The sequence below is a fragment of the Lepisma saccharinum genome, chromosome 18 (assembly GCF_977018435.1).
Source record: "Lepisma saccharinum chromosome 18, izLepSacc3.1, whole genome shotgun sequence".
Taxonomy (NCBI): domain Eukaryota; kingdom Metazoa; phylum Arthropoda; class Insecta; order Zygentoma; family Lepismatidae; genus Lepisma; species Lepisma saccharinum.
The window spans coordinates 21,723,134-21,747,519 of record NC_139246.1 but is presented as its reverse complement, the minus strand read 5'-3'; the positions used below and the strand labels follow the sequence as shown (position 1 = coordinate 21,747,519).

The 24,386-nt window shown below is 37.8% G+C and overlaps 1 protein-coding gene across 1 annotated transcript in view; it reads right to left on the bottom strand.

Moving 5' to 3' along the window:
* The window catches only part of Kdm2 (Lysine demethylase 2), a 57,229-nt gene that overhangs the window by 24,002 nt on the left and 8,841 nt on the right, over positions 1 to 24,386 (bottom strand). Inside the window, exons 2-11 of the mRNA XM_083139873.1 lie at positions 21,477 to 21,621; positions 20,111 to 20,236; positions 18,800 to 18,972; positions 16,970 to 17,170; positions 15,973 to 16,242; positions 10,752 to 11,171; positions 8,628 to 8,894; positions 7,412 to 7,579; positions 1,473 to 1,565; positions 199 to 312 (exon numbers count right to left, since the gene is read on the bottom strand). Of these exons, the coding sequence (XP_082995999.1) occupies positions 199 to 312; positions 1,473 to 1,565; positions 7,412 to 7,579; positions 8,628 to 8,894; positions 10,752 to 11,171; positions 15,973 to 16,242; positions 16,970 to 17,170; positions 18,800 to 18,972; positions 20,111 to 20,236; positions 21,477 to 21,621 (1,977 nt within the window). The remainder of the gene's footprint in view (positions 1 to 198; positions 313 to 1,472; positions 1,566 to 7,411; positions 7,580 to 8,627; positions 8,895 to 10,751; positions 11,172 to 15,972; positions 16,243 to 16,969; positions 17,171 to 18,799; positions 18,973 to 20,110; positions 20,237 to 21,476; positions 21,622 to 24,386) is intronic.

The window sequence follows — 24,386 nt, the reverse complement described above, 5'->3', positions numbered from 1 at the left end:
ATTATAAACTAATGTTCATTACAAATTAATTATTTCTTCTCTATTTCTGAATCACAACATATTCCAGTGTGGAGGGCGAATAAGAAAAGCAGTCGATTCACTACTATAAAAAAAATATCTGTCCTCAATAATCAAATGAGTACTCCTCAACACAAAAGGTCTGGTAGTATACTTAAACTGTGAATATAGTTATAATACCTCTATTCCTTCCATCTTAATGCCATCTTTGGTATCCAACATACTGCTTGTGTCGCTACTAACAGACATCCGACGTATATCTGTAGACTTCTGCCTTGCACGGAAATGACGAGGCTGCAGCAGAGAAAAAATAAATTAATAAGTTATCCTACAAAAGCTTAACTGTGCATTAGCATAGAATAGTTAGATAGCAGTTGTTTATTTATTTGTCACGTTTTCTCTGTCTCCAGATCACTTGTGAATAAGACTGATGATGGTCAACCATTAAATTTGATTGCTTATGCTAACTACTCAATATTTCGATGTGAAGGGACACCTATGAAGGAATGTCCATACCTAGGCTGAAACTCTAAATCCAGACAACATGGCTTGGCAGATGAAAATGTCCATTTGCAGCTTAAATGTGAATAATAATAATAATAATAATCCATGGTGCGACAGCCCTCGAAGGGCCTTGGCCTATCTTCAGATTGTCAGTCTCCCTCCCACAATCCTACCTAGAGGTATGGAGTTCTTCAATCGGTAATGGGGTGACGTGGGGTCAGCACGTACCCCCGGCCCATATAGGCGATTTTCGAGACTGGATTACACTATTCACTCATAGCTCCCCAATTTCCTCATGATGGTGGGTTGCCACCGATCCTATACACAGGCCGAAAACCCAGACTGAACCTAAATGTGAATAAACGTGTATGAACTGGCAGTGTTAGTCAATACATTATCCAAAGTGTAACAGGACAACACATTTTCATTAGTTAAGATATAAAAATAGTTACGATATAAAAATACTTAGAAACTCAATGTGCTGACCACACGTCATCCAGTGAAGAATTGTTTGGCCCTGCACCATGCAGTTTAGTTTTTAGCAGGGATTATTGCAAGATATGGCAGTAGAGATGAATAAAGTGGTCCTCATATTTTGAATATTTGTCAAACAAATATTTCTGCATTACTAAATAAAGGCTGCAGAAATGCAGTGAATTCTGCATTTTATTTACAAATGAGAGCATTCCAAACCGAAAATATTTAATATTCCCCAAAATATGTAACATGAGAATCATGTATAATGTTCCTCATATCATAATTCACCCATATTTGCCATTTTTGTTCAGGAAAAGGAAAAAAAAAAGTAATTACATAAAATAGGGGCTCTAGTCATCACACAAAAAGATGCTTAACTGTCAGCATATGTCTTTATCATGCATTTCTCTGGCCCAGACCTTAAGGATGCCATATTTCAGGTAGTTCATAAACTTAAACAAGCAAAGACTAACCTTGTATTCAACATTCTTCCCATCTTTGCAGCATTTGGGACATTCCCAGCTATTCGGAAGATCCTCATTTACCACACCATCCACATCAGGACACTGAAATGTTAAAGTTCAGTTAAAGTATCAAGAACATCATCAAAATGTGTGTGTGTTTTTAAAAATATCATAATAAGCTATACATAATAGAATTAAAACTAACTGATCTGTAGATATGTCCATCAGGCAATAACAGTACATAATTTGTCACTAAATGTGCCATTATCAGCAGATAACTACAACTTATTCCATCCATGCAATATAAAATACAATATTCATGAAATATGTGTTACAGAAGAAATTAACAAATTTTGAAATGAGAACCAAAACACAAAATTATTAAACTATACAAGTTTCAATACACACATGTACAATCTACATGAAAAACCCCATTGCTTGTTAAGGCTGGAAGATAAGTATTTGTCTACATAATCCTTTCTCTCGTGAGTACTTTTATTCTTCAACATAACATCAAAAGGTTTCAGAGTGCAGAATCAAATTTAGAAACCTACATGTGTTTGAAAACATAACAATAGTTTTAATAGGTCACTGAAATTTGGAGATTTTATTAACAAATATTTTAGCAATAATCACAGAGGTACGAGGGCTGGGGGAACAAGTCATGGCAACTATATTTTTTTTCTCAAAGTTACAGGGCAGTACCACAATAAGATCGAATGTCTCGGAGAACGTGGCACCTGTAGTATGTGAACATGTCACTTGATGGCAGTATCAATGTTAAGTCAACAGACGTGGCCTGGCGTGAAGAGCATTCGTGTATTAACCCTTAGTTTGCCACCGTAACACATATGTTACAAAAAAAGTATGTCCCTTGTAGCCGCTGTAACACATATGTTACAAACAGCTTTAGATACAATTATCGAGGGTTTGCCACACTTATATTTGTATATTGAGGTTGAAACACTGACAGTTCCGTTGGGGGAACTTGTTTTGCAATCTTGTTTCGAAAATTTCAAATTCCCCCCCCCCCTCCTTTCTCGGAATATGTCAGGTGTTTGGGTCCCTCTTCAGTTGACAGACACAATAAATGCTTGGTATTTACGATGTTTTCCTCCATGCTGTTTTAACGCTGTGATTTAGTACTGATAAGGCACACATTCTTCTTTCTGGTGATCCAGCTGAAGTAGTGGCGGGGGGGGGGGGGGGGCAAGGAGAGAGGGGATTGGATGAGGTTTGGCAGGTGTCAGCTTTCTGTCGCCTCAATGAAGCTTGGCCTCAATGAAGCTTGACGATAGCCAGAGGCCAGTAGCCAGAGGCCAGAAGCATGAGTCTAAAGCCTGCCGTCTATCCAGAAGTATAGACAAAACAAAGGATTGCAAAGGCTCCCTTCCCTCCTCTGTTAGGAAAGGCCTCACCATAAAACAGTTCCTATCATATAACAGCTCATCGATTTCCCTAACACACAATCCTTTCCTTCCGGACATATTTCCACAAAGAGCCGAGTCAACAGGGAAGAAAGATTCACAGTAGCTACACAAGATGCAAGTACGAACGAAAAAAAGCAAAAGTTCGGGTTTTCTCCCCAAAGTAGCTGGAGAAGAGGGGGCAAAGTCCACATTTTTATGATTTTTCATTGAAATTCGGGGGATGCAGCCCCTGCCCGTAACCCCCCCCCCCCCCATGGTTGGGGCATCCAAATTTTACATGGTTGCATGCACTGATCTTCTGCCTGCAAAACAAAAGTTATCCGAAGTAGATTGGTCCCATGGTGTCAGTTATAACAATTTTATGAATAATATGCAAATTGGCTAAAATTCGATCGAGTTTTAAGTTTTGCCTTTATTATTCAAATTGTATTGCACCCACGAACATGAATCAAGTTTCATTCTGTTGCGGAAGGTCTATTCTTTGAAAAAAAAAAAAAAAAAAAGCAAAAGTTCCGGTTTTCTCCCCAAAGTAGCTGGAGAAGAGGGGGCAAACTCCACATTTTTATGTTTTTTCATTGAAATTCGGGGGATGCAGCCCCCGCCCGTAACCCCCCTACGGTTGGGGCATCCAAATTTTACATGGTTGCATGCACCGATGTATTGCCTGCAAAACAAAAGTTATCCGAAGTAGATTGGTCCCATAGTGCCAGAGTTATTACGATTTTTCTCCATTATGTATACGAATTCAAATTTCCCGCTCAAAGCCTCGGCGACACTGGGCTTGCTTTCGTCAGACCGCGCGGCGTACTAAGGGTTAAAATAGCCATTCTTTGAGGGGGGTGTCAGAGAATGCCACAGGGAGCTGGTGGAAACTGTGGGAATAGTGTCTTCATGTAGCAAGCTCCTCTTTTGTTCTTGTAATTCTAACAGTGGCATGCCCAAGGGGGAGGGGGGGTTGGTGTGGGTCATAACTCCCCCCTCCTTTGGTTCAGTGTTCCTAAAAAAAAGAACATCAATAGCAGGAAAATATGTCAAAATGAGGGCTGACTACTAAAAAAGTATAAGTAACCCCTCCTTTTTGAAAATCCTGGGCATGCCACTTAATTCTAATGTATATTTTCTGGCTTGTAAACACATGTGCCATCTTCAAGAATGTTTGCTCGCTTCCCTATCCTACACCTGGTACACACGATATGCATTGTTAACATATTCCACTTGAGATTTCCGTACCGGTCCCGCTTTCCTGCGAAAAAAAATAGTTGCCATGACTTATGCACCAACCCTCGTATTTACTTTTGAGATACTGAAACTTGATATCTAAACTAAAAATTATTGAAACATCGCCAATGAAAGAAATGTTACTTAAAAAAAATATGAAATTTCACAGCCATAAAGAACCAGGATAGAAAATTAATCTAAAGTAGGGCTGAATCGATACTAATAGTAATGTATCATTATTGACCATTAATTGGAATTTCATCACCAACACCGGCAGATGCTTTCCGGACTCTGGGCGTTATGCAGGGTGAGCAAAAATGATGCACAACATTTTCATGGGGTCTAAATATCATGGAAATTATGTTTTATTACTTTTCAGCAACAACATTGTGTGGAATAATTACAGAGAAACTTAGAACTCACAGTTTCTGCAAGCAACAACGCAACAAGTTCCAACGAAGATGGTGGCAGTGACCACCGATATTAATGTAACAAACTAAAAACAGTTTTGCGGAAACCGTGAGTACTAAGTTTCTCTGTAATTATTTACTACCGTGTCTCTAATTTCCCAAAATATAAACATTGTGGAGAAAATAGATTTCGTGATTATCTCATGTGAAATTATGGATATTTTGAAGCAAAACTAGTAGACTGATATGGTATAGTTCCAATGGAAAATTTACAAACTAAAAATTTATAAATATTCTGAATTGCTTTGAACTTTTACAATTTTTAAGTATCGGTATTGACTGCAACTAGTAGGGAACGGATTTTAAGGTGCAGCACCCTTCCAAAAATATAGCGATTTTCATACCGATTGTTTGAGATATACATTTTAGGAAATGAAATCAAGCAAAATGAACACACTTTGTTGCACCTTTTCATGAAATTAGCACATTTATCCCCTTTTTACCTCCTCTTTGATGCTATCAAATACACAGTCGTTGCCTCCGATTTATCAATTGTTACGTAAAGAGTTACCGCAGGAGTTGCGCTACGAAAAGAGTTTTATTTCAGGCGTGGTTTTATCTACGGATCAATGAGACCTTCAACTTCAGGACTAAAGAAATAAACAAACGTTCCTTCATCCTCTTTCTGTTATTCTCACCACCCTGTTAGACCAGCCAAAGAAGTGTTTCAATCTAACGTTTAAGTGTTGTTCTTATTTCTCAGGGGCAAGCCCCCGTAGCTTGTTTGAGAGTTACAGTTGTTCTCCGGGGTAGTGCCCCAAGCTAAAAGTGTACCCCTTGCAGTCAATACTTCCAACACAAGGGTCTCACATGGTCTGTGGTTCGATGCCCAATAAGAACCGCAGGGTTTTTATACGGTTATAATTAAATACAGATTTTTCACATTTCTACAAAATATATTAAACATTCGAATTTTTTCACATTCCTACAAAATATATTAAACATTCGAATTTTGTATAATTTTAGGATCATTATTCTCTGAAGATGTCAAACCCCATGAAAGACGAAAAAAAAAGTATATCTGTAAATAAATACAACTTATATTTTCAGATTACAATATCACTGATATTTGCCTAGTATTAACATATTCAGAAAACATGAGAAGAAAAACTGCAAGTTCTTTTATATTAGATTGTAACGATTATGAAAAACAATTCTGAAATGTGATCTGAGAAGAGTGACAATCAAGAGAAAAGAGAAAATCACAAGCAGCATCTTCAGAATGAATTTACTCGGGGCATGCATATTTAAATTTTGATGGAAACATGAAATTCAATATTAGATCATAATGTTTATTTTAAGCAATTTCAAAACATGGGAAGTATAAAAAACAAATAAATAAAAATCAGCAAACTCTTAACCTTTTGAGTCCCAAGGCCATTTTCACATGTAAGCCTCTCTGTCCCGACCCGATTTTGAGTAAAATGCAGAGTTTCAATTAAATGAGTGTAGATCGGAGACTAATTGCCCTAGAGAGATGAGTGACATACCGTTGTACGCAGAATGAATCACAGATTCAGAAGATATATAATTTATGCACATTCGGCGTATATATGGAGGGGGAAGGGAGAAAACCCCCAAAAATTATTTTAAAAAATTGTCACTTCACCCAAAAAATGTTCTCGCACTTGGGCACAAAACGACACCTACGCACAACATTCAGGGACGAAAAGCTAAGCTATTTTTAGACAATGCAGGGTAACCCCTGTTGCAACTTGTGGACACTTGTGCTAAAAAAACAAAGGTTTCCTTCAGCGTGCTTCGAAATTCCATTCTCACAAAGCAGATTCAACAACCAGTCTTTCCCCTCCCCCTACCCCCACCCCCTGCTTGCGCACTCAGGGAAAACTTTCATTTTGACATCGGATACTGATAAACAAGCTTCCTCCGAATGCACTTAACAAGAGGGAGTGAAAAGCATTGCTTTAGAACAACAAAGCCGGTCTTCCTGTGTCGGCAAAAATTTGACCTTGAAAAGAGAAGTCCCTTTTCCCGCCATTCCCCCTCCATTTTCATGAAGACAAAAAAAATGCAAAAAAACATTTCTGTTAAATACATGTGTTAGGAACAATATAAAAAAGAAAAATCGAAATTCTAGCCAAAAATAGAAAAGTTATAACGTAAAAACTACGACCTTGACATAGCGTCTCGATCGAGATGCTTGGGACCATGAGGGTTACATTTGGGTATCTCGATCAAGACACTTGGGACACAAAAGGGTAAACATAAAAATTTTGCAGTTTATTCTCTAGCAAGATTAGACTATTGATAATATGCATGTTGCGAAAAATGCAGGGTTGACCAGGACTCAAAAACCTGATTACTGACACCACAGTACAACTCCCGTATGTGCCAAATTGTAAGATAACTGATCATATCTACAGCAAAATGCAAAATGAACAATATGTGCACGTAAGAGTATGAAGAACAGTTTCCATGTCCAACTAGACTCAAGGACCCAAAACTGTTCCTCCCCAACGATCTTTCCCTTCGGTGAGCTGGAAAAAGAGGCCTTTGTGCTGGATGGTTGTGCGAGGGAGAAAAACTTACATTACGCTTATGGGAGTATTATTTTACTAGTTCTCTTGGGAATATCAAACTTCAGATGGTGTAGAAAAACAAGAACTGAAAGAGGACAGGTTGAAGATTTTGTTTGTTTGGAAAAGTCAAAACTTCCATTTGATTAGCCATAAGTTGAAGTTCTTTGTCCATAAGGAATACGTGTGATTCTTATTCATCAATATTGTTTACAGATCGTAGGTAGCTTAAAATTTATTTATACTAGTTACACTAAAGCCTAACTCTAAGATTGTGAAATAATAGTTGTTACCTGCAACTGTTTCCTCACACAATCAGGATGAATGATTTCGTAGCACACGCTGCACTCCATGAGTGAGCTTGGCACCTCTCTGTTTGTTTTCTGAATCGGTATCACAGGCTCGTGACCCCAGCCATCCAATCCACATATTATACAAGATGCTGTGACTGGCAACATTGGCTGGAAGAAATAGAGATAAAGAAGCCATGAGTATACTCTTGGAAAATATACACATTTCTTGATATTCCACTCTTAGACATATTTTTGCCACACTACGTTAACTACAAGTATTGATGAAATGGTTGATGGAACATTAAGAAAAAAAACTCAGGCCGAACTGGTGCGTTTTAAAAAATGCAATTGGTATGTAGAAAATACATTTTCGTGGAGTGAAAATATCCCGAAAATTATACAAATTATTAATTTTGTGCTAAAAATGTGTGTTGACCAACACTTTGCATACCTACAGGATAATAATATTCCAAAATGGTATTGAATAGTATCTAAAACTATATTCGAGCCTAACCTTAATAGTTTTCCATATTATGGTAGAAACATGCAGATTTCATTTTTGACGGAAACACAAAATTTGAAATATGCTGTAATGCTCATGTTCATTGTTTTGAAAGGTGTGGGGAACATTTTCCTACCATATTTGATCACAAAATGATGCAAAATAAACTGCAAAATGCGAAATTTAAGATTTTATTTACTGACAACAGTTTTCGATGCCCGATTTATCTTGAGAGTTACGCAAAATCATGGCAAATTGATTCTTTCTGCTGCAAGAACTTTAGAAGCAAAACTGCAACTTTTACACAGGACTAAACTAGTGCTATTAGAAAGGAATGTTTATTTTGTGCAAGAAGTATAATTTTCAATACAAATTTCAGATTTTTTTGCCATTTTATATACCATTTTTGATCCAGTTTTTGTATCGAAATATTGATCATTTATTCGCCATAAATATGCAGCTCTATACTATATTGCCATCCATTGAGAAAGAAAAAATAGGCATCACTATATTTTTCTAATATCTTAACACACTTTATATCATTAAAATTTAATAGAAATATGCAAATTGACGAGAGCAACAAAAAAATGTTATGAATTTGCTTACACTTAGGTATAAGAAACAAAAGTAATTGCAAAATGAAAGAACAGGCCCAGATTGGTTGAAAATATCTGGAAAATAAGTGGTTTAGATGAACACAATCTGCCAGCTCACCTGAAGACACTGCCTCATGATGCAAGTCTGTTTAGCCCTTCCTGGTCCACCAAACTTAACCATGTCAAGACAGAAGCTGCACTCTCCACAGTCATTTCTTAAGCAGGCCTCACACTTTTTGCATCGTGTCCTTCGTCTACGAGGTCCTGAAGATGAATTCGCTGCTCCTTTCGCTGAACCACCTCGGGAGATCTTGGTTTTATGCCCGAAAGGAGCCCTGTTTCCACTGTTCTTAGCTAATGGTATTCTTCCTCCTCTATATTTCTCCTAATAAAAAAAGTAATGAAAAATACACTTGTGAACAAAGTTAAAAATGAAATTTAAGACTGTAAACTGGTAATCAATCGCATGATATAATTGTATTTTTGTTATTTAGCATAGCTTCTCTCCCACGTTTTGGAAACTGCAATAATGATGATGATGATAAGATGATTGGACTCAAAGCCAGGAACTTCAGTGAAGAGATTGTAATTCTGGCACCGAGCTAGCCCATTTTGTGATGAAATCGCATCATGACTTTATAAAGCAACAGGGTGGAAAGCACATGTCATACTTCAAATGTGGGTAGAACTGGCTTAATGTTCTCGTGATACTATAGAAAGGACACAAATTATAAAACTTGTACACAACTGCATTCATAACTTGTGGTCACTTTAAACTGGTCTCTATCATTTCCAAACTAAGAGACTCATTATGGGTATATTCTTAAAATTTCCTGCTATGTTAATGCATACTTTTTCAAGGAGAAATCTGCAGTGTCAATTCAGGAAAGGATAAAAAAAAAAATGATACAAAAAGAGAATTAAAAAAAGATCCTTAACACTGAAAAATAACATAAAAATGATACTATGTAATAATACAGTTTCTTGGCATAATGCAGGAAACTTATCCAACAATGGGTTTATATTAAAGTTTTCAACATGCATAGGTTCGTTAATATAATACTGAAATCCCCTCAAGAAAACTTAACTTTAGTTGATCTCAAGAAGGAAAGTTCTGGAGGCATGATTCTTTTAGAATTTTTTTTTCCATATATTTTATTTACAATATCTTGCATTCTTCATCAGTTGTACAGCATAGCATAATATATATTTCACATACAATATTAATATCTGTACATCAGTCTCACATACGTGGGTTGTAAATAAAGTAGTGACAACACTGTCAAGGAAAGGGTGATAACACCGTGCCTGTGCTATCAGACAGAGAGTAATGTCAGTTGGGGCCCATGTCGATGTATGGAGTGCCAAAAGTGGTTATGCAGCGGGTGCTGTTGCGTATGTACGAGGCTGAAATGAGCACCATTTTCATCACCGCCCTAAAACATGTTTGCCAAAGTAAGACAGCGATATTGGACCAAAATGCAGGTGGCCCATTGCAAAAATGCACTAGAGTGTGATCAGTACTTGCATGAAGCCTGTAGCAACAATACCTAGCTGCAGCTAATTGTTGCACATTGGTGACAATATTGAGAACCTGGCACGATGCAATTTTCCTTGTTTTGAGGTTCATCTCACTGAAGCATCGCAACCTCCTCAAGAAATACACTTACCCATTGTGCAACAATCATCTGCGATTAGGTATTGTTGCTACAAGCTTCATGCAAGTACTGATCACACTCTAGTGCATTTCAACAATGGGCCACCTGGAATTTCATCCAAAATCGCTGTCTTACTTTGGCAAACATGTTTAAGGGCGGTGATAAAAATGGTGCTCATTTCAACCTCGTACATATGCAACAGCATCCATTCCACTGACCACTTTTGGCACTCCACACATCGACATGGGCCCCAACTGACATTACTCACTGCCTGGTAGCATATGCATGGTGTTATCACCTTTTCTTGACAGTGTTGCCACTACTTTATTTACAAACCACGTAGTAACAATGCCAGTATGAGGAAAACCCACCCTGGTTGACAAGTGTGCAACCCCCTCCCCCCGCAACCCAACAAACAAGTAAAATGATAAATGAATGGTATTTTAGCCCAAATGTGTAAATTAAGCATGATTGCCCCATTCCTGCTTTCTGCCCCTCCAGACCTTTTCTTTTTTTCTGATCAAACGTGAACTTTATCCACTTAAGACAATTAACAAACAGTCATTCCAGCATTCAATTCTTACCTTCTCATCATCATCTGGAGGTTTCAGGATAGGCTTCCCCGTCACAGCCATGTCGGGATTATCGTACCTATGTTGTTCCACGAGGGTCCGCACATCTTTGATAAGAGCAATTGGGTCTTTGATCAGTTCAGGAACATTCTTCTTGTTTGTTGGAAGGGAGTGTAAGTACATGACAATCGCTTTCAAGCCATGAAGTTCGTAAGGTGTTAGGTGCGTGTGGGCATTTTCATCTTTTACACATTCCTTACTGCCATTCATAATCTTGTCTTCGCTGTTCCCTCCACCTTCATCCAGTACAGACTTTTTCTTCTCGTCATTTGGCACATCTAGATGAGTCCTTCCTAGCAAACAGTGAACATATCGTTCCAAAACATACCAGAGCATTTCCGTGAAGAATGGGTAGCGGAACTTTTGCGGAACCTGAAAAATACAGAAAGTATTAAATGTCATGGTATTCTTATTAACAATGTATCCATCCATCACACACTTAGAAGTAATTTCTGTTTATTTCCCGTACGTGCCACCAATTAAACGTTTTAGCAACTAGGTAAATATGGGGGAAAACATGGCAACAGTAGGATCAAGAAATTAATACCTTAATCAACAATCCCACAGGTTTAGTGTAAAGTAGAAGAGTGTAACATATTAATACTATTAACACAAAAACATGATATCATCTCTAATTTTGGGTTTCATTAATACTAGGGCTGAAATGGTATCAAATCTTGAAAATTGTTAAGTATTACAGGTTGTTTAAAATATAGTATGTACGTATATATTCCATATCAATTAACTTGAGTTTTGCTACAAAATTTTAAAAGTACATCGGGATATTAGAACTGGAGTATTAATTAAAAAATCCATTTTTTCAAAAGGTGGAAAATTAAACTAAAACTGTGATCCTGTGAAAGTATCACACAGCATTTTTTGCAGATCTCGCAAAATACTCAAACTCAGGAAGTATCATCAGACAGTGAATGAATCCTAACCAATACTGATAATGATACATCAGCATCTATATAACCTTAGTTTAGTCAAAATATTTAAATTAAAGCACATTGAGAGTACGTAATAGAGTACACTTAATTTAAATGCCGTTATTCCTATCATTATTTTTTTTATATCAAACTCTCTTCATCGACAAAATGTAATTGCTGAGAGCTCCAGTTTAATTACGACTTTCTCTTGCAATGAATATGTGTGTGTTAAAATAGAGGAAATGCATTTGTGCCAGAAATTACCAACTACACGGTGGTGTATAAAAAGGTAACCGAAATTCTGAAACGTGTACTAATTCATTTGTCTGCTTCTTCTTTCATGCACATTACCGAACAACACGGCCCAGGCCCCCAACCCCCAACTGACAACGCCACCGGACAACAGGAAGCAGACGACGCAAACCAAGATGCGCGCGCCAGTGCTGCCAAACGGGTTAAATCGCAACTACCGCCGCCCGGGGGCAAACAATGTAGTGACGCGGTACCATCTCCGCTTCAAACGCCGTACCCTTTTGTGAATGAAGACAGTGGATCTTCGAAATTAATAGGATTGAACAATTAAATTGTGCAACGCGGAAGTACGAAATCTTTTAAATTTCACGTAAGTAATGCTTCTTCTTTGTTCACAGATTGTTGTCTAATCATTCCACAATATACTTTGGAACAACGCAGTTGGAGCATGGAACATTATTTCCGAAGTTATGGTACAGGACGTATGATGGTCCATCTTTGGCTGATGTATGCAATGGTTTTGAGGAACATTTTCATTTACGAGCACCACCAAAGAAAACCATATTGCAGTGGGTGGAAATGTTCAGAACAACTGGCTCAGTGAATGATCATAATGCAGGACAATCTGAACGACCACGAAGCACAAGAACAAACGACAACACTAATCGACTGATGAACAAGGTTCTCCAATCAGCAAAGAAAACCATATGGCGTACGTCGAAGGAATTATCTATAGAAAGAACCAGTTTCGTGCATATGGTTAAGTTAAGGACATTGGAGCTCGTTCCTATCGGATACGGGTGTTTCGTGAGTTGAGACCTCAGGATTTCCGTTCTCGCTTGCAGTATTGTGGAAGTGTGCTGGTGAATATTTATGAGGACGAACATTAAAATTTCTTTACCTTTTCTTTTGCACCACTCTGTACTAATAATTCCTACGCGTAATGCAGCATAGGGTACGTGGGACTGGTGCATGCACTGAAAGTTGAACCAAAGACCCAAATAAAAAATCCTGATTGCACATAATAAGGTGCCACATTAAGTGCTGCAAGACTTAATAAATTTCCCATACCCAGCGATGAAAAACACTGGGTGTGTTCAGATACTTGAGTTAGAAGTTCCCCCCAAAAAATCCCATAAAAACCCCTTCCTAACACTAGGTGAGCACATTTCTTTTTTGGGACATTCTGGAAACTGAATTTTCTGAAAGCATGTTTCCAGTTGGAAAAGCCAGAAGAAATTATACAAGGGTCGCTTTCGATGGAAAACTTAATTAATAGTTTTTATCATTAACTTCCCTGCATTCTTTACATAACACAACTGTTCTATTTTCATCATAAAAAAAATCACGTGTTTGCTCTGTCATGAATTTTGAAAATTTCTACCACAAGTAATCTTTATTTTCCATTCATTTGATTTTATAAAATCACAATCCCCTGAATAATTTTAAGACGAATGTGGAAAATCAGTAATAGCCAATTTTTTAACCAAATTTTAATCTACTATATCAAAACATGGGTAAGAGTACTGTTCACTTGCAGGTGGTCGGTTATTGTTGCCACTGCACAATGTGCGAGATAAACTGGGCTGACAGTCTGGCCTCTCAAAAATGACAAACACAAGTCACCCAGCTAGCAAAAGAAGAGGCAAAAAGTGCATACCAACAATGCATATTTGCATACCTAGGTATACAGGGTGTCATTTTAATGGCGCCCACGGACCACAGATTCGTGTAGAGGACATCAAAACAAACAACTTTTCTCAGTAACATTTTTCTCGTTGGTGCGTCAATTCGACGCTACAGTCGTTCAAAAAATACCGCTTTGCCGCCTGGATGCTGGCAACCCAACACAACATTTGATCGTATCTGTGACGTCATTTCCTGCGGCGAAACATCGCATGGCAGTGTTACAAGGAACACACAAATTTTGTGAAAAATGACAAACTACCAACCACATTATTAGCTGTAAAACGAAGCGAGAAACGCGCCTAGTAAACTGAACACCATAGCCTACCAGCCAGAAGATCAGCAGTCATTTCAGGGAAAGGGGGAAGTGAACCAACGATATGAGAAATGGTAAAAAACGTATTCAAAATGAAGTGTCATTATCGGATTTTGTCTCAGCCTACATGTCAAATATCAACAACAATAAATGTTATTGTACTTACAACTTACATGTGGCTGTTTACGCCCAGTTACATGTCAATTACAGTATATTTGCAAATCTCGTTGCAAGGTTCATATCTACAGGTTTGTGTCCAGATGCCTTGTGGTACTTTTGTGCTGATAAAGGAAGCATCTTAGGTTCACGCTGTTGCATTACGGCTAAAACACGTACAACCACAGCAACAATCTAATGATGAATCAGTAGCGAATATACTGCCCTGTTCAGAGTTGCAAACTATTACATGTGTATCCGGTGCGTAGATAAACACAGTCGTCGGAGAGTTTGTTTTACTACTATTTATATCCCTGTATTCTCAACCATTTTTGTCAGTTGCCTCATAATGCCCTGAATATGCATTACATTATGTGTTGCTTACCTTTGGAATTTTGTGTTCTTTCATTTATATTTTGTCATCTGTTCAGTGTGTCACAGACAACTAGTATCAGAAGGACGAAGTGGATAGACTAAATTGTAGATACCAACTTGGTAACTAGATTTGCAAATATTTGATATGTAAGCTAAGACAAAATTCGATATGACTACTTCCACTTGAAATCTATTTTCTTTCTACCATATTTCGTATCGTTTGTTTACTTCCTGTTAGGTTACAGAACGTGTTTTCTCGTTTTGTTTTACGGTACATAATGTGGCTGATTGTAGCTATGTCATTTTTCACAGAATATGTGTTTTCCTGGCAACCCTGGAACGCATCGCTTCACGACTGGATATGACGTCACAAATGCAATCAAATGTTGTGTGTGGTTGCCAGCATTCAGGCGGCAAAACGAGCTTTTTTGAACGACTGTAGCGCCGAAACGATGCACCAACGAGAAAAATGTTACTGAGAAAAGATGTTTGTTTTGATGTCCTCTATACGTTTCCGTGGTCCGTGGGCGCCATTAAAATGACACCCTGTATATACAGGGTACCTCATAAGTAATAGCGCAAACTGACACAGTTGAAACAGAGCCATTTTCGCGAGAACTGCGAATGTGTGGTTACAAGCTGCCACTGACTTCATTGTTTGTTAAAGTTGTCATAGTTGGTAAAATGCTAATAATGTGTGCGAATGTGTGGTTAGAAGCAGTCACAGATTGCATTTCGTAAACACAGAGTGCTTTACTCCTTGCACGTTCCGAGGTTTGCTCTTTGTTTACAAAACAGAACATGTCAGAGAGGTGGCGTTGTAATTAAACAGGATGGATACAATCAGTACACAGTCTAATCCTACTGTGGGAGTCACGTCAGTTGTGTTGTCAGTTGCGTCAGTTGTGTTGCGTTGCGTAGTGAAAATGGAACCTTACAGCAACGAAGAGCATGCAGATATGCATTTCATGTATGGTTTGGCTAACGGCAATGCACGGGAGGCTGCACGCTTGTACCAAGAAAAATACCCTGCTCGAAACTCAATGCTCACATTTACAAGGGTACATCAGGTAATAATGACTTTTCTTACTGTATTATTAGAATTTTAGCAACTAGGACAACGTTTACAAACAATGAAGTCAGTGGCAGCTTGTAACCACACATTCGCAATTATCTTGAAAATGGTTCGTTTGCAGACCCATATTTAGTGACACTTTTTTGCTTGTATTATCGTGTACTTTCAACTGTGTCAGTTTGCGCTATAACTTATGATACACCCTTTATTTCAATCTCCTATTTACTGATTTCAATAAACTATTACAAATCACAATAACAAATAATGGAAAATAAAACACCAAAAATTATTGGGTGGGACCGGGGTCCATTTGGCACCACTACCCACCTTGAACATGCATGTGGTATGTAAATCATACACCAAATAATTATTCACAATACTCACATGAGTAGTATCCTCGACCTGAGCAGTTTTCAGTTGCTTCTCGATTCCAAAGCTGTGCAGAAAATTTCCCCCAAACACCAAAGAGTCAAGAGGCGTGAACACAGCATGAATCCACCCTGTGGGAATGAAGAAGGTGTTTCCCTCGGACAGTGTGACACGGCTGCACTTATCCACTGTGTCGCCGAAAAACACATCGCCTTGCTTTCCCGATAATACCCACTGCTCATACAACTGCAAATTCTTCTCTGTCGGGGGGATGAGCCAAAATATCTGCAAGAAATAAATTAACATTGTTGTTGGCCAAATTTATCGTTAAAAAGTGCAAACAGTAAACTCTAAGTGCGCAGATAAAACATACAAATTCAAAATTTTGTAACGGACACCAAATCAAACTGCAACCCTACCTAAATACACACAAATCAAAATTCTTGGCAAGTGTTCATGTTATCAGACTCGTATAAATAAAATAGAATAAAAGATGAAATGTCAGATAAATGTAACTGTTGAATGCTTCAGGCAGGTATTGTATTCGGTTTTATTTTACAAATTTTGGAATCTCGATAAAATTTTATCCAGATTTGGTTGTGCCTAGTTCAAACAATGCTGGGTTAACATCAAAATTTTGGATTTCAGACCAGGTATAAAACCCAATACTGTTTGCATCCAAACTAATTATCTGTACATGCAAGAATCATTACACACACATAAATGTACATGCAAGTATATTTTAACAACAAAAAAAAGCACACCCTCCTATTAAAATCAGTGGCTGAACGATAGTAACACAAAACTCCCTACTTTTCTTTTTCAGTTGCACAGAATTTCTGTACAAAATTACAATTCAAGCATGCTCAATTTTGTTGTTAGGTCTGACAAAGGTATGAAAGAAATCTTTGAATATCTACCACTAAAATAGTGAAATTTTCTCATCCTGAATCATAATACGCCTGACAAGCAGACCACATGGTCATGAATAATGACTATATTAGGTACACACCTTGCTTCCTTTGAGGATATGATACCACACGGATGTCCCACCAAAGTCTACGTGGAAGTCTGTGTAACATCCTTTGACTGACATGAGGCAGTACTTCTGCACCTTAGGATACATCATTTCGTCCAGCACGTTAGTAGGATCCGTCTGACTTTCCTTTAAGTGACGTGGCCACACACAATCCACCCAGTCTATCTGCCTCACCTGCAGAAAACATAATACTGTACTTACAGGAAAAATATTCACTACTTAATATGCAGTTTTAGAGAAATGCATTATTTAGGTTCAAGCATAAACAAAGTAGAAACACATGATCAATTTGCTGGGGTTTATTTATTAATTTGTTTTGCGGATATATTAATATTTACTGTTCTTGGTAGGGTGCTCTTATTGTTATCTGGGCTAACAATGTTTGAAATATCAAAACAACACAGTTCATATAGTGCCTGTAATTTTTCACAGCCCTGCTGGCAAATTATATACAGGGTTATTCAAAAAGAAGCTGCAGATTAGAAATCTTTATTGTGGTAACATGATAAAAGATGCAAACTTGTACTGTGTGTCACGAGAGAGAGTAAGAATCAAAGTTTTAATAACCCACGTGAAACTTCCATTGGATCCCGCAATGCAGTGCTGGTGCAAGCAACATAGTGACTCCCCATGAGAAGATACACAAGTGTAATTCCATAGCACAATTGCGAAGTGTGTTTTGAGCTCGATTCGACAAGGTGTTGTGCCATAAGCACGGTACAGCAAATTTGTGGAACATGGTTGCATCTGTGAAGTGATAAGTACTGGTCATCTGGCCTTTCAGACATTGTAGACCATTTAAAGTGCATGTGGACATGCATGTTGTCACATCACACATGGTGACTGCATGAAACTTTGATTCCCTGTGACGCATAGCACATGTTTGTATCTTTTAGCGTGTGCCCACAATAAGAGTTTTCAACCTGCTCCTCCTTTTTGAATAACCCTGTATTTTTATAATTCTTCTCGTAACAATCTCTAAAATCGGAAAAAGTATTGGCCATAAAATTTACACTTGTACTGGGGTGGCAAAAATCATAAATATGTTAATTTGAATTTACCGACAAAATTACTGGTTTCAGAAAAATAGCAAAGGTGACGATAGAATTTTGCAAGATGATTTCTTTCAATGTATCAATTTCCAGATATTGTGTTCTTGTGACAATCTGTATAACTGTGTGTATCAATCTTACTTGTAATATTATAATTTATTTATAATACAGGGTGTTTCAAAAAGAATCACCAGATTTCAAAAAGCTATACATAAATTTGTACATAAAAAAATGCCCATAAGTGATCAATGTGACCCTCTTTGGACGCTCGGCATATGTGCATAAGAAAGGATAATTCGTCCCATACAGATGCGAGCATGTCTGGAGTCACTGCTGCTGTGATCCGATTTCGCAGTTCATCCACAGTAGTCGGAAGTGGAGGCAGATAAACAGTGCCAACGTTTAATACTCTGCGTGGTAGGAGGTTTTGAACACCACACTGTCGCCGAAATTCACGCTGCTCTGTTGGAACAGATTCACACACTTAAAAGTGCAGTACACAGAAAGCTTTTTGTTGTGACGTCGCCATCTTGCTTGAATCTGATGCAAGGGCGTTACTGCTACCTGCCGGCAATCATGTGAAACTCACGAATATCATCTTCCTAACGGTACATTGTTCGATGTGTTTTAGTGAACAGTTAACGAGTTAAATGACTTGGAAATTGGATGTGTATTTAACACATACTAACATGATAGGATGCAATTTTATGTGTAAAGTATATTCAATGTGATATTTTGAAATAACACTTACCACAGTGGGCGTTTGAACATAGTTCTCCAGCTTTGTATGGCTGAACTCCAAACTAATAACATTTAGCAGCTTATCCTTTTTAGGATCCTCGTAATACCTCTGCCATTCCTTCATGGTCATTTCTATGTTCTTCTGCGTATTCACATCCATCACATCCAATATACGCCTTGATCCTGCAAAAACCAAGACACGTAAATAGAAAAATTAAAAAGTTGCCGTGAGCCTGACAATGGATAACAAGTCCAAATCAGAATCTTTTTCAAGTGTTCACACTCAAAATTGGGTACGTGCTAGAAATGCATGGACGTTTCAGTCAGTAATGGAAATTTACCAAAATGTCAAATACACATTTAATTAACAATGAGATTAATTCAATTATCTCCTTAATTAATATCCACGGTCATGACTGACAGGTTTATCTTCTTCTTTTAAACTGTCATACACTTAAGCTGTATGTACACAATCAAATTGTCACGACTCAACAAAATCGACAGTTGAAAGTCATTGAACAGTGTTCTTGTTGGAAATCTCGAAAGGTGTAAAATTGCACCCGTACATGGTGAAAGAAAAATTTGAAAAGTTCACATTTTACCAAAAGGTGGCAGCGTGTATGGTGTAACAAAAAATAAACATGCTAGTTGTAGGGTATAAACTCGAAAGAAACTCTAGTTATTTGGTGTATTTTCTCTGTATATAGTCTAAATGTAATCTGATACACCAGAAAAACAATGCAAACACAATGACAAAATAATTTCATAAAACCTTATTTCCACATATAATACGTAGTAGTTTTTCATTTTGTTTATCTAAACTACAATTTAAGATAAACATGAAATATTACATTTTATGGTTGGTTATTGAAAATATTCTATTATTGCATCACTCACTGCTGTAGAAATATACATCATTCATTGTTGTATAAATAAATAAATGCACTAGGGCTGGCTTACAGGGGCGCCGCAAAATGTTCCAATATTTTCACTGAAATGACAATTATTCCAAATATGTGCTTCTTTAATACTTTTTACACATAAAATGTTTCTGAATTTGAAATGTGTGTTTATTTTTTAACTTAAGGCAAGTAACCTAACCACACTGAGCATTGCAAGTGTTAGACAGGCCTACATTCTGACTTGGGGCACCGTGGAAAAATCTTGAAACACTAAGGTTGCCGTGAAACGAAAAAATTTGGGAACTCCTGACTTAGGACAAAAAGTCTAGAACACAATCAGTACGGAACACAAGAAATATATATGAAGTTGTTGCATAATGCCAAATGAGTACATCACACACGCTACGGCTAACACTTACCCACACACATCCTGACGTCGCTGACAGCAAAATTGCTGCTTGGCACTCTCAATCCCAGTCCTGTTTTCTCTCTAAAAAGAAGTGGAGTACTGAATCCATGCCTCTGCAGATATGCTAAGTTAAATTCTGAAACCAGACAGTACACAGATTACCATGCTGCGTCAGCGTAAAATGACAATGAAAAAATGCCATTGTTACAGGATGTCTACTCTTCATTTGCATTGTGGTTATTTAACTTGTCTTACAAAAGAATTACTTTTTAAATCAAGATTTCATAGGAAGTAGTACTTGATACACTTCAGTGAAATGACATTATACGTAAAACTTTGCGTTCAACATCTTGTAAATTGATTATGTTCAATTTTGACAGTCTCAATTCAAGACAGTGGCCAAGTCCTACATAATGTGCTTCATGAATGCATTTCCATTTGAGTAATTCTTATATTACAAAAATATATACTTATTTCCAAAATCCAGGAATGAGTGTTGAACAGAAAGTTACTTCATTCCTTATATTACTGCAGACTTTTAAATTATTATTTTTTCTTTACTCTTAAAGTAACAGTATATACTACTTTGCTTTCTCACACTTGTAGGGGGATGTGGGGCAAGATGAGGTACTTAATGTTCAACCACAAGGAATGACTACTAAATATAAACATTCATTTTTTCAACACAAATCTCCTTACTGAACTGTTATGTACATATAAAGATGATTGAAGTTAGCAAACATGTATGAATAATTGGTAGAGAAACCAATATTTGACGAATGTCTTTGGTAACTGTTCTGAATGATTAATGATTTTTCTTTTCAAGTTATAGGAGAAAGATGAAGTATTGCAGCATTGTAAAAATGATTGTTACTGTAACTTTGAACCTTGGTGAAAGTAATTACAAATGTTTGGAGTTCCGAAAGCATATAGATATGTTATTTGAATACTAAGAGCCCTAACCCTGACTTGCGTAAACTAACTACGAAATTTCTTCACACCACACGCCCTAGATGCTAGCAGCAGTCAACCACGGCGACAGTAAACAAATGGCTGGTTACAAGAGAAGAATCATATACAAGTATATTGAAGTGAAAAGCCATTCTCAAGCAAATACGCAGTAAGTAATAAATAAAACTCTCTGACGTACGTGTTAACAGACACACAGATATCGAACCATGAAAACAACGTCTGTGTACTATGATGAAATCGGGATTAAACAATCGGAACTTGGGCCATGTATTTTGCTTCATCTCGCCCAAGAACCTCCATTAACCTGCCCTAAAATATTAATTTTAACATGAAAAAGTCAAAATAAAGGAATGAATTAAACAGAAAAAATTACAAATTTCTGAAATGGAAATACCAGAACTCACCAGGCCCTTGCATCTCCTTTACAAAGCATTGTGGAAATCTATCAGTTTCAATCTTGTCTTCCAACCTGAATGACCTTCTGCCTTCAATTTCTTCATCCCCATATGCCCAGTCATCTGTGTAGTGCTTTCTTTCCTTCCTGTCCCTCTGCAATGAAGAAATAAACAAATGAATATTTACATTCACCACTGTTGCCATTCAAGATAAAACTTCACCATTTTGTGACAATGTCTTCTACTACAGGTCAACAAAAGAAAATTACAACTGAAAAGGACAACTCTTATCTTATAGGCATATAACTACTAAGCATAGTGGCATACGTGGGAACTTGCTTCAGGAGTTTTATTTTCTTTACTTCTTCATTGGTGTGTATTTGCAGTTCAGATTCCACAATTACTTCAGAGTTCAACAAAACGAAATACGAATACAGTAAAACACAGGGACGTTATGCGGGGGCACTGGCCCAGGAAAATGTCCACGTGGCCCCGGGAAACTGTTCTGTATTTGCTGGAAATTTACTTTGATGACAAATATTGCAAAATAATTCTTCAGTAAATTTTGTTTACAGTTTGAAACATTTCTTCAATTTTCAGTAACACGAACCCAAGCAAGGCATTTATTTATTTCTTATTTCCCGGTTTCTTGCTTGTTGAACACAAACAGATGTATTGGGAGGGGATGCAGTTAATGGTTTTGTGGTCCGCCCCCGTCAGGGAAGTCTGAGACCTATTGAAAATGCACTTTTCCTCCCTGCTGACACCAGATCCAGGATCCCCGCAAAACCCGCACTCTCTCTTCATCTGGCCCTGCACTGGCTCCATGGTTGCCGAAAGGACGACACAAACAGGAAGATTTAGCTATGGGTGGCTAGAACTTTCTGCGTTAATTATTTTATGGTACAGAAAAGATATCCCCATGCATTTCAAATTCCAAGAACAGAATTCTATTGCTTGTCCCTTTTTCGGCGCGGGAATGAATGACATAGTGGTTCTTCTCGCATGCACTCAACCCTCCTGCTAATGACCTGCCCTGCAAAGGAGGGAAAGGCCACTTTCTGAAAATTCGGAGAAACATCGAAGCGGTCGGTTCATCTGTTGATTTGGTGGACAGTTGATATCTGTCAGTTTGAAGTAGGATTTGTTGTCCGAGCAGTGGTAAACTTCTGTAAACGCGAGAAGATAGCATCACGAAGTGTTTGTGATCTCGTTTTCCTACATCGCGAGTGAAATGTCGAATGATAAGCTGCCAGATTGTCTTCCTCTGGAAACAATGGATCAGGATCGACTGATCGACCAAATATCCAAAATATTGGCATTCTAAAAGAGTGTCTGACTACCACACAAGATCCTGGGTTAGACTCCCAGGGTGGTTGATCTCATGTATAATGAAGAATAAACCACGTTTCAATTAAGGAAGGAAACTAGATATGTAGCAATTGTTTTTATAAACGTCTGCATGCTCTATAAGTATTATGTTACAAAATTTGTATACCTTTCAGACTTTGTGATTTTTCTTCATTTAGCTTTCACCTGCAAATGCGGAAGCTGCTGCTGGTTAGGTGACTAGGTTGGCTAGATATACAAATATAATTAATCCCTAGTCATACAGCGAATAATACTTATAATATAATCATGAGTTATGGAGAAGCAAATAACTTATCAAGCATTTTCTGTTTCTATTTGTTGTGCAGTGGTTAACAAGGTGCATTACGATGCTAGGGGTCTTGGGTTCGAATCCTAGACTGGGTATGTGTGTTCTTTATGATGGTCCTCTTATCAATTTCACATCACTCATTGTCATCTTCATCTTCACGATTAGCCAAATAGGCCTAGTGTCACAAAAGTGAAGTAAAATAAACCAAATCAAATATTTATATATTTCTATATTACGCTGCTTTTCTACCTCTTGGGTTAAATGCGACGATGAGGATGAATGATGAGCCGAAGGAATGGCGATTGTACAGACATGAAACAACCATACCTGTCCAATGTCCGTACCTTGGACCTCTGGTTTCGTAGCATGTTATACTCAGTGGAATTCTTAGGAAACTGTAAAAGTAGGGTGAAAAGAAGCAAAATTGTACGATGCATAAAAAGCCATGTTTAGTTCTTCTAAAATCTTCCAATTATCGAGTTCGTGTTTTAAGTCCACTGTATGCACAGTAAGGCTAATCGGGGATCCGAACCACTATGTGCCTCCACCGGGTATCGAACCTGGGACCCCTTGATTGCAAGGCGGCGACGCTACCACTGCGTCATCGAGGAGGCCGAGAAAACTTACAATTAGTCAGTAAAATTAATATTGAGGGACAAGGCCTGCGAAGAGTTCTTTCATTCACTTGCGCGTGGTCACCACATCGAGTCCCATAGTTTCGAGACCAGAATTTGCTTCCATATCGCTTTCAAGTACTTCCCAAATTGTCCTCACGATGTTGAAACAGCACACAAATTTTGGAACTAATACAAGCAGGCACATACTCAGGGAAGGAACTCGGGGGATGCAGTCCTTTCTCGAAATCGTACAAATATCTGATTTTAATAATGTGTAGTAGTAATTAAATTTACTTCATTAACAGGATTAAACGTCTTGTATATGGTAAGTTGCAATATACCTAGAAATTCATCTTCAGTGCATTTACTCTCCCCCCAACCTTTTCGTCTTTAGATGGCGGCTGCCGATAAGGGATAAGCCCCTTCCGAAATCAAATTCTGGCTACCAGCCTGACCACCAGCGATCGAACCTTGAACCTTTCGATTGATTGATTAATTGAACTGGTGTTTAAAGTCGACTTTATGCACAGTAAGGCTAATCGGGACTGGACCTACAGTTTAAATTGAGATCCGAACGAACTATGTGCCTCCATCGGGAATTGAACCTGGGCAGGTTGTTGAACCTGCCAAACCAAAGACGAG